The sequence below is a fragment of the Abramis brama genome (genome assembly GCF_963993115.1).
Source record: "Abramis brama genome assembly, chromosome: 6".
Lineage (NCBI taxonomy): Eukaryota > Metazoa > Chordata > Actinopteri > Cypriniformes > Leuciscidae > Abramis > Abramis brama.
The window spans coordinates 13,132,971-13,144,913 of NC_139968.1; the positions used below are offsets into that span (position 1 = coordinate 13,132,971).

General features: G+C 39.7%; 1 protein-coding gene across 2 annotated transcripts; it reads left to right on the forward strand.

The window, feature by feature from the left end:
• The first annotated feature begins 217 nt into the window (after positions 1-217).
• adra2a (adrenoceptor alpha 2A) lies at positions 218-3,403 on the forward strand. 2 transcript variants are annotated; one of them, XM_084116516.1, is made up of 2 exons: positions 218-584; positions 898-3,403. In XM_084116516.1, exon 2 carries the CDS (start codon positions 968-970, stop codon positions 2,123-2,125), a length of 1,158 nt encoding a protein of 385 aa, XP_083972642.1. In that variant the 5' UTR covers positions 218-584; positions 898-967; the 3' UTR covers positions 2,126-3,403. The 2 variants fall into 2 exon arrangements, with proteins under 2 accessions (XP_083972642.1, XP_083972641.1); XM_084116515.1 differs by having other exon boundaries at positions 219-584; positions 853-3,403.
• The last annotated feature ends 8,540 nt before the right edge of the window (positions 3,404-11,943 follow it).

Consider the following 11,943-nt stretch of genomic DNA (forward strand, 5'->3'; position numbering starts at 1 on the left):
AGGCCTGTTTAGTCTAGTGTTTGCACGTTGTTCATCGAGTTGATGATTATGCATCACCAATACACAAGCACTTAGTCGATTATCTCTTATCATTAAAACAGACAAATGGTTTAATTGATTTAAACCAGTCAGGCACGTATAAAAAGTGTTTTAGTGGTTTTGAATGTTTCTGGCGGCTGCTGCTAAGCAACGGTACGAGAAAGAGGGCGTGGCTCAAGGACAGCAGAATATGAGGGAAAGTCGTTTAGAACGCGAGCGAGCGCGCGCACTCACTCTCTCTTCAGTGGCAGTGCAAGTCTCTCTCTCTCTCTCACACACACTCACACACACACACACAGCTAACACGAGCCAGACTCTCTCTCTCACACACACAGCTAACACGATTAAGATCCTGCGCGCGCACAGCTGAGTTGAGCGCTGATGATGAAGCGCGCTCTTCACAAGCTCCACCGAAGAGATGCGAGGAATTAATCATGCCGTGTTTGTCGCACCGAGCGACTTTAAAAAGAGAAGTTACACTCTGAGGAAGATTTCTTGGATGGCTTAAGAAGTTTGTGTCGCATCAGGCTTTTCTCCCCACTAAGGTAAGGTCCATTCCTGCCTTACTTTTTTTCTGTTATAATAATATGGTATTTATTAAACAAAGTATGAGAACACATTTTTTCTTCTTCAAATAAGTAAGGCGAAATGTATTTAATAAGCAATTAAAAGAGTTAAATAATTTTAAAAAGGAAAAAAAAAATCCTTATTAAATACATTTCACCTTATTTATTTGGGGTAAAAAATGTGTGTGAAAAAATACATTTCACCTTATTTATTTGAATGATAAAAATTTTCTCCTTATTTTTTTAGATGTCAAAGTGACCAAAAATGTCACTTTTGCCTTCAATAACACAGAAAAAAATGAAGTGCCATCAACTGAATACATAATTTCAGTTGCGAGAGGAAGAGATAGTGATTCTTAGCAATGGGGTGTGACAATGCGACCAATGGGACAGAACAGTCGTACACCCTGCTAGTGGCCCTTCCTTTGAGCGTCCTGGTGGGGCTCCTCATCCTCCTCATCGTCTTCGGGAACGTGCTGGTGATCATCGCCGTGTTCACGAGTCGAGCTCTCCGGGCTCCCCAGAACCTGTTCCTGGTCTCGCTGGCCTCCGCCGACATACTGGTGGCCACTCTGGTGATGCCGTTCTCGCTGGCGAATGAGCTGATGGGCTCCTGGGTCTTTGGACAGGTGTGGTGCGAAATCTACCTGGCCTTGGACGTCCTCTTCTGCACGGCCTCCATCACTCACCTGTGCGCCATCAGCCTGGACAGGTACTGGTCGATCACGCAAGCCATCGAGTACAACCTCAAGCGCACGCCGCAACGAATCAAACGCATCGTTTTTATCGTTTGGGTCATCGCCGCCGTGATCTCCTTCCCGCCCCTCATAACCATAGAGAAGAAAGAGGGGAACATCTGCGAGATCAACAAAGAAAAATGGTACATTATTTCCTCTTCCATCGGGTCGTTTTTCCTGCCCTGCATCATCATGGTCCTCGTGTACGTCCGGATCTACCAGATCGCCAAGAAGAGAACCAGAGCGCCTCCTGGGGACCGGAGGAAAAAGGAAGCGGGGAAGAAGGATATCGACCCTCATGAGAAGCTCAACGGCGATCCGAACGCTGATCCGGACGACAAGGGCGAGTTAAACGGCGTGGACATGGAGGAATCGTCCTCCTCGGACCACAAGGTCTCCAATCCGTGCTCCCTCAAAAAGAAGAGCTCGAAGGGAAAGACCAAGCTGAGCCAAATCAAACCGGGAGACGCCGAAAAACTTGAGGCCTGCCAGACCGTCAAGACCAGCCTGTGGAAGGGCCGTCAGAACCGGGAAAAGCGCTTCACGTTTGTCCTGGCCGTGGTCATCGGCGTGTTCGTCATCTGCTGGTTCCCGTTCTTCTTCACCTACACGCTGATGGCGTTATGCGACTGCTGCGTTCCCCTGACGCTTTTCAAGTTCTTCTTCTGGTTCGGCTACTGCAACAGCTCCCTCAATCCCATCATATACACCATCTTCAATAATGACTTCCGAAGATCCTTCAAGAAGATCCTCTGCCGGAGAGATAACAGGAGAATGGTGTAAATTGGCCTGCATTTCCTTGAACAAATGTAAACCAACATGTTGTGTGTCACTGTACAACAAGGCCGAAGTGGGGGGGAAAAGACTCACATGCTTTGTACAAATGCATGGTTATGCAAATACAGCACAATATGTGGTGGATTCGTCCATTTCAGAAGTGTATTGTGTCGTTCTTGATGTGAGGTAAAGTTTCGTAACTGTGATTGCCGACGTGGAAGGATATTTATGCATCAAACCACGCTGAATGTGAAAAACTATTTTTAAAAAAAGTGCCAAAGGAGTCAGAACTGCAAATCTGTCCAACTACGCCACAACGTGCATGTCGATGTCTTCTCGCAGGGCCTGTTTATTTCCCTGAAATGTTGTATAATTAATAGTGAAGGTGTTGATATTGTTCGGTGGACAGATTGTCCTTTTTTTTATTTATTTTTTAATCCCTGCCAGTAACGGTTCATTTCAAATCTTGCTGTGGACCATTGAGCAAAAAGATGTTGAGCTCGTCTGACTGGAACCTGACAGGCCGGTGTCAAAACACATTTATTTTGCTTCTGATGTAGATTATATATGTCACCCTAGATATAACGGATGGATATTTAGTGCCACAACACAAATGAATTACAGCGTTAGTTACAGACTGTGTGTCAAACAGGATGTTGGTTTAGCTGGCCGAATTTGTAGAGACGCACAACAAAACAAAGTTGAATATTCAGCAAGATATCGGATGACTGAGCTTCTCCAGGTCAAGGTGAGGTCAGACCTCTCGTGTGTTTTCTGTTTTCTTGGGATGCATGGAGAGACAAGAGAGATCCAGTTGGAGTGAGATGGAGTTAGTGTCCAGTCCAATTGCTTTGTGAACGAGTACAATGGTTCAAAACAAAGGTCCTGGAATGACATCGACAAACTACCCGTCACTGTGCGTTATTGCCATATCTGAAAAACCTAGTCGTGATGTATGACTCACTTCCATATATTTTGGCTGTTTTCTGGTGGTCCTGGTTGTGCTCTCAATGTGCTTTATCATTGAGATCTAAAAAAAAAAAAAAAAAAAAAAAAAATGTATTTGCACACACACTCTGACAAAGAGAGAAAACACTGAAAAAATAAAAAGTACAGAACATTTTTTTTTGTTTGTTTTGTCTGTTGTTATTCTAGAAAGGCAAATTATGTCTTATGAAAAGCAAAATATGGCGTGAAAAGCTTCACTTCTGAGATATAATAAAGAGTTGAAAGTATCTTCACAGAAGCAAAATTGTTTACAGAAATGATTTTGGGGCAAAGTATTGACTGGGATCAATATTAAAATGCATGCTGTTTCCACTGAAAAAAAGGGTGCAGAAACAGTTTTCACTCATGAAAACTAAAAAATTATATGATCAATAAGTTATGATAATGTGCTTTTACATTGCTTTAACTCATCAAAATAAGTTAAACAATTTTCAACTTGCAACTCATTTTTACTTAAACATCCAAGTTGATTGTACTTAATAATTTAAGGCTTTTTCTTTTTTTCTTCTTCTTTTTTTTACAGAAATTGCTAGTAAATCTCCATAATTACGAAGAATCAAAAACATAGAATTAAATGACATTTTGAAGTAGAAAATAGGGTCACACTTTATTTTAAGGTGTCATTGTTACAGTGTAATGATATATTTAAGTTTAAGTTTAGGGTTAGTTGCTAAATGCAATAATGCATAATTAACTGTTTTTACTATAGTGAGTACATGTAACATATGTAACAAGGACACTGTAAAATAAAGTGTTACCGAAAATAGTATGTTCTTCTTGTAAAATAAACTACTACAAGTTTTATTTACTGCTTCGAAACAGATATTCTGGCCAAGACCCGCCCAATTAAAAACAACCACGGTTTGATTGACATGGAAATTGACCAATCACGGTTCTTGTTATTAATTCATTCGCTCGTGTTCGAGAAAGTATTTCTTCAACGGTCTTTATTCTGAACCTTCGACGTTTTATGAAAATGACATGCAACTGCGCAAACCCTTCGACTTTCACAGGTAATGAACAAAAAGGAAAAGTTATCTGTCAGCGATTATCTCGTCATAATCTATTATTCCGCCCGTTTCTCAGTTCAGTTTGACTTTAACGGATCAGTTGACCGGCGTTCACCTCAGAAACGTCCCTCTTTGCTCTGCATGTAGGAATTGAATGTTCAGTGTAAGACACTGCCGGCGGTTAAAGTTCCCCAGTGGCAGCAATATACATTTATAGCCTATGCTGGAGCGGGAGAGAATGTGCCAAAACCTTCATAATTATGATGGATCATGATAATTTCATCTCACCTATAATCATCGTTAAACCGTCAGAGACAGCGGGGTCATAATTACTAAGTTTAAAATAAGGTTTTTATAACACGGAGCTGTAGCGTTTTCCGTGTCCTTTTACGAACTGACATAAAAGCATTATTGGCAACTTTAAAGATATGGCAGCGCATTACCAGCACTGCATTTGAGATGCATGAGGATCTAGGGAAAGACTGAGTGGAAAAACTGGCCGTCCTGAAGTGTGAGTGGGAGATCGGAGAGATGCATGGACCTATTTTTTACAGTCTATGGCATGGACACATGCTGAGGGACATTCAGTGGGAGTGCGGCAGGGGATTGTTTTGTAATTTGAAGTGACGATGTTCACTTCAAAGTGTGAATGAGAAGTGCAGAGAGAGGACTAGGAGAGTGTATTGGTCAAATTCGTGAGGGGAAATGACTGTGAGAACAACCGCTGGCAGGTTTTTTCAGCTGATTGACAAAGACACCCTTCGAATTGGTTACGTCTTTGAAATAATTGGTGCTTGACCAAAAATTCTGATAAAAGCCTAAACGTTGTATGCTAATTTCATGGCTGTTAATTAAAAAAAAAAAAAGACGATCATTATTAGAATGATTACTATTATATAAGTATTAAATTTGTATTTTGTAAGTATTAAACAATACAATATTTAATAAATAAAAAAACATTCAAAAAAGTATAGCAACATTTGATCAATTATATAACAATAATAATATTTATCATCATTATTGTTATTCTCTTGATTTTTTATTTAATTTATGATAAAAAAAAATTTATAAAAAAAAAACCCTGAGGTAAAAATCAAGTTTTTATTGTTTATCAATGTGGTGTTTTTAATATGCTTTAAGACAAACCATGTGCAAATTCATCAATCAACACCATTGCTGGGTATTTTCTCTTTAAAACTCCAGCGAACCAAAGACCAAAGTTTTAAAACGGTTTGAAATCGCTGGTGTTTCTGACATCACAAACTACCTTGTAACCAATCAGGTCAACATGCCGGCGGGCTTTAGCATATCATTAACTATGACCGCTCTGAAGCAGGGGAGTCTCAAGAGATGCCAGGTTATCCCGGTATATTTTTCTGTTGATATGAAAAATCAGGTAGATTTAGCAATATAGCGTTTGTAGATTTAGCAATATAGTGTTTTTTTGTATGTACGTAATAATTGTATTATTATGATGAACTATATACCTTTCAGTTGTTCAGAGCATTTCTTAGGATACTGAGAAGAACATTATTAATTCAAGCTATTTTAAGGCATGATGAAATTTTTGTTACAGGAAAAAAAAAAAACTTTTAAAGGAACTGTATGTAGGATTGTGGCCAAAACTGGTACTGCAATCACTTTAAAAATACTATAGAGCGGTGTATCCCCTCCCCCTCCCCCCTGACTCGAGGTTGCCAGATAAGCTGAATTCAGCAGAAACGTAGGCTGCTTCAATGAGCTTCCGACGAGACCTACACAGTAAGTTTTTTTCTGGTAATTATGTTTATGCATCATGAGAGATATTTTGATAAGTAATTATGTATTTAAAAAATGTACTAATTGTCATTAGTTAAATATAATCGTAAAGATTTATGCTCGTATGTGACAGTATCGTAAAGATTTATGCTCGTATGTGACAGTATCGTAAAGATGTATGCTCGTATGTGACAGTATAATCGTAAAGATGTAACGTTATGCTCGTATGTGACAGACAGAACGGTAGCTGTAAGTCTAACTTGTAACGTTATGTATCTGTCATTAATGTAATTACAAGCACAAGCCTATGTCACTATGTGTAATACAGCTATTCATTTAGCTGATGCTATAAGTGAAAGTGACCAGCTGTATTTTTTTACTTACCCTGCAGCATGCGTCCATAACACGCTAAAATATGTGATGTGAAATACAGGTCAATTTGCAGCATGTGTAACTTAGTCCACGATATACGTGAAGAACGAATGTCGAATCATGTTTTCTGAGGTAAAGTTAGGCTTCTGTCTCAATTACGTTTCAAATTGCCATAATGGGCGTGCTAATGTTGTTTTCCTCAGCGTCTCAGCATAATGACAAAGAAACGGGCTCCTATGCATTGCTAATGTTAGCATACGTCCATGTGAGCTAACGTTACGTTACTTTGCACGAACATGCATAACTTTGTTCGACTGTCATGAATATATGATATGTGCATTGACATCAAGTACAAGTTAGCCAAGCACAAGTTAGATGAATCTTACCTGTCCAGGAGAAAATTAGCTACGTTGGCGTCTGTGTTCAAATTCTTCTCCGTTTTCAGCCGTCTCCATCTTTCAAAAGCATCTCCTATACAAATTCTGGTTTTATTTCGGACTTTGTCACGATGAATTTCTGAATTATAACGAGGTCTTTTTGATTTAGTAACGTTAGACATTTTTATCCGACTAGAGCTAGGGTAGGTTAGAGCAAAGCTGGCAACCCGGATCCCGAAACACTACTGACTTCGTGATTGGTAGATAGGTGGAGGGAGGCGCTTCAGGCCAAAACACAAAATGACAACATCAACATCAGTTGAGGGCTGCAAGTCCACTTTTTAAATGACAATATCCTAGCCATACTACTGTTGTCAGTGATATAAGTATTTGAAATTAACATGATTTCTTAATGTCTAGTGACACATCAGGGCCATTTTATGATTAATTGAAATAGATTTCTTACATACAGCTCCTTTAAATGTAATTTTGGTGATCAGAGATTAGTTTTAAGGGATACAATTATTGGGGGACTTTAATGATAATCATGCTGACTAAATACAAATTAAGAGAATAATACTAATGATGAATATTACTTGTTATTATTACACGGCTCTGTGGAATACTTGATTCTGATTGGTCAATCGCGCCATTCAGTGGTGTTATTCCCCGATAACAACCAGTGAAAAATGATAACACAGGCTCATCCGGGTAACTGAAGTCGTCTTCATGGAAGTTTTGCGTTTGGTGAGCTAATATTAAAACTCAAATCAATATTTTGTGGACAGTTATTAGATCATCCCGGTATCACAGACTCACTCTCTTGTTTATACGCACCTGCTGCCATTTCACGACGATTGTTTTGTACACTGTAGTGGATTATAAGATAACAAACAGGTAAAAGAGTTTAATCTCAAATCAATATCTCTTATCCCCATAATTATTTATGTGGTGAAATGCCATGTAATAAGCGGTATGACTGTATCGTATCGCTTAAATTTCCGTCTAGTTTGAACTTGTCGCTTGCTAGACACTGAATTCTTTGCGGAAGCTTTGCGTTTAAAGAGCCAACAAAATATTTCAACTCAAGTCAATATTTCATGTCTAATTACTTATGTGGCATGTAGCTGTGTAATAAGCGGGATAATGTACATCCAGCCGGTTGTTATCGCAGAATAAACCCCTTCAGAGTGATACAAGACCTGATACAGGGCTACACTATCCCTTACTTGTATTAAATATGAATGGTCATTATTATTATTCATTATCTTACAGGTCTGTTTGTGGTATTATTAACTTATTTTACATTTTAAATGTTGGTTTCTTCTGACTTCTCATATTATGAGTTTGAAATGGGCCAAAAGTACATAATTAAATGATTGTTCTGGGTTCAAAATAAGCATTTGTGACGTTGTATTGATTACCATTGTTTTTGAAAACAAACAAAAATCTCATCTACAATAATGAACTTACAATGGACATAATAACAGCAAGTGGGGGCCTTCATATTGAAGCTGGAGCCTTGGGCCTCTCAGGACCATAATCCAAACTTAAACAGGAGGCAGTCTAGATAAAATGACTGAGAAAATAAGCGTTACGAGATCTGGCATATGTTGCACTGCATGATAAACTTTATTTGTACCGAACGCTGCCTCATCGATACAGACGACTGCACTGAATGACTCCAGATGCTGCCTCATTTTGAAACTTTTAGACTTGGCTTGTGGCTGTCTATCTGTGTGAGTGGAGGTGCAGTAGATTCGTGTTAGTGGCACTTTTAATCGGCGCCATAAAGTTGTGAAGCCTCAAAGGTCAAGCTTAAAGAGAGGCTGAGCGCTTTCTACAGAGACCCCACTGTGCATACTCTTCATGCAACGCTGTTGATCAATAGCTGCTTCTCTCTTTTTTACAGCAGGCAAACAAAAACGCAGACATCTTATTAAAGAGTGCGATGGGAAGTGGGAGGGAGCGGAATAGAGGAATTTGTTTGCCCCATCCAGCGTGTTTCCTAGACCCTATTTTCCCCTCACGATCCACCCTGTGGGAAATCAATTTATGTTTGTCAAATGAGCAATACACTTAAAGCCACTGAAAAACAGCTGTGTACCAGGAGTCATCGCGCATGTGTTTTAAACACAGCCATGCGGAGTGCTTTTGAGGAAAAACAAATGGCAGAAATGCAGCGCTACGAGTGCTTAATTACAGAATGTGGTTTATAAATTAGCCTGCGGGGACACAAACAACATGAGATGAATGCTGATGGGCTCCGTTATTTTTCAATCCAGTGTACAAAGTTTGAGAGTGAGTGATCCCATGGAAAGAAAATCCCAAATCAATCTAAAATGTCCACCAATGAGGTTATATAGTGAGCAATGGAGAGTCTTTCAGTTTCTCAACATTTTTTAGACACCGGTAATCTTACACGTGTCTTCTAGTGTTGTCAACAATGTTTTAAATCATGCATAAATTTGGCAAAACATCAGTAATCGGATGTCAAAGGAGGGAATACGCTAACAACGTCTTTCTCACAGTTTACTTGTTCTTAGTTTTGTTTTAGCACACTGTTCCCATTATGCAAATAAGCTGACAGGTCAATTTTAAGATACACGATTGTATGTACGGTTAAGAGACATTTGTATCACAGCCACAGGGCTGTGTCTTTTCATCAAATCTTTTTGGGGCTGGAGTGTCGAGGTTATGAGGAAAACTGTCATGTTGTGAAATATGCAATGATAGTTTCTTTTTATCCTTGTTGTCAAACACAAAGGGAGATGATAATCATGCACTTTGTAAGTTTTTTCACATGGTGCGATGAGGCAGAGCTGAGGTTGAATAGAACGAAAACAAAAAAGATAGTGATTGACGTCAGAAATAAATGCTCCAACGATACAACCAGTGTCTATTCAGGATAAAGAGGTTGACGGAGTAGAAGAGTAAAAGTATTTATGAACCATTTTTGATACAACCCTAAAGTTTCAGCAGAATACAGAGGTTATTCTTAAGAATTCACATCAGAGAATGTTTATTCTGAGGAAATGTAACTCCTTTAGTGTTAAAAAACCTATACTACATTTTATAATACTTGACAAAGCGTTTTGAGTTTCTTGTACTAATTATCATGACTTCCCATGAGACCAGGTTGGACATTCTATGTGCGATACCTGTGCTATATATTCTGTGTATGTGTAACAGACATAGGACAGTAAGAGCTGTGCATGTAAAACTCACTCCCCTGGCCTCAAGAGGCACGCCAGCAAAAATGCTGGTCCTACTCGACTCGCTCTGAGCGTGATTCAAACCGGCATCGATGCGGCGTGGGAGGCGGGTGCATTAACAAGGACGCTAAAGACCACAGCTGCTAGCGTCTGTCGCTAGTGCTCCTCTTGAGGCCAGGGGAGTGAGGTTTACACACACAGCCGGAAACCCCGGTTTGAATCCTGCTCGGAGCAGGTCGAGTAGGAAAGGTTACATTTGGTGCCGTGACCCGGATGGGAGTGATGTTTAGGGGGTTGAGTGTAACTGTGCAACTATGCAAACCTCACTCCCCCGGCCTCAAGAGGAGTGCTAGTGACTGACGATAGAGGCTGGGATCTTTAGCATCCTTGTTTGCGCACCCGCCTCCCATGCTGTAGAACCCAGTTCGAAATCCCACTCTGAGTGGGTCGAGTAGGACCGGTTACATATATTTTTTTATTTCCATGTAATTTGTTCATTAACGTGTTGATACTTGCTAGCTGTTGAAATGGTTACTGCAGTCCAAATTCAAAATTTTGGAGAGGGTTGTTTCTCCCACCCCTCCTCAGACTTTATGCTCTTGCTGGTTGCCAGATTGAGGACACGCAACAGGAATTGACAATGGAAACCGAAAAAAGTCTTGCTGGGCTTTAAGCTGTCTCCAGCTCTCAAACTCATCTCCAATATTTAATATGCTTCTGATCATAGAGCTTTTCAGATGGATGCTGAGGCTTTTTTAGGTTAGGTAGATTCTGCAATCTCTGACCCAGTTCATTTGCTTGCTTCCATAGCTGCAATATGCTGTTTTCTGCCAAATGTCAACCAGGGGTATCGAGATATTATTGGGTAAATATTCAGATTGGGTAAACATTGGGCAGATATTCCGACACGGAAGCACATTTCAAAGTAGAATAACTGGCTGTGGCATAGTTTTTCTGTGAAACAAGTATTTGAACTCTCTCTGCAAACATATGGTAATTTTATGCTTTAGTACAGTCAAAAAAAACATTTACATAGAGGACCTTTAAGTCACCTCAGCTATAAGCGCAAAATCTCTGAGCAATAAAAGTTTCCTCTGGGGATGTTTTACTTTCATTCAACAATGTGATTGAAAAAATACTAGTTGTCACTTTGAACTGAGGAAAGCTTGCGAGATGAGATACAAAAGCAGCATTTGACCTTGATGTTCTACTAAATCAACATGCTAAAGTTATAGTCCCTAGAGAATGTCTATGATTTCTGTCACATGAACTGAAAATGGCCAAGAGGTCAGATTGCTTCATGCCATTATAAAGATGTTTGGGTCGGTGAGGACGAGGGGGGCCACAAATGTCATGAGACACTTAAACAGTAAGTAGTTCCTGCGGTGAACAAATCAGCATGGAGTGAAAGCAGGCTCCTCCGGTAGTCTGTTCACACAGGGTCCGCTGGGAATCAGTAGCCAGTGTTTCGGACAGTTTCCTCTTTGCATCTGTTGCCCTTTTCCCTTGTGGCTTTTTTGATAAGTGGAAATTTGATGCTGAAATTTGAAGACCCACCAGACAGAGCATTCGTGTTTGTGTTAGAACCGCACGTGCATGTGTGTGAGTACATACTTGTCAATATTAAAACAGAACAAATTGGAAATTGAGGCAAACATTGACTCACTGAGGGAACACAAGCAGTGGAAAAATACTATTTTAGTTTTAACGAGACAAACTAAAGCTACTGAATAAAATCAATCTAAAGTTTCCTCCTGTTATTTGAATGTTTTCCAATATATGAAAAATGTCTGTAGCTGTACTCCTCTCAAAGAGATCTGTATACCTGGAGAAAACTATCTGTTAGCAATCCCATTTGGGTCCGAGTCCACCTTTATCCAAGTCATTAACAATCGAGTCCAAGTCCACAAAGATTTAAATGATTTGAAATTGACCTTTCACAAAGACCCGCCTGTAAGAAAAAATTATGTGGACGTCGAAGATCTCAAAAAAAGTTTATTACAGCATAGCAGTGGCAAGGTACACAAAGCACCTTGGGTTCACCGGCATCAGAATGAACACAGAACATCCAAATCTTAAACCTT

Coding starts and splice junctions, on each gene's coding strand:
- adra2a (XM_084116516.1), top strand. CDS start 968: ATGGGGTGTGACAATGCGACCAATGGGACAGAACAGTCGTACACCCTG.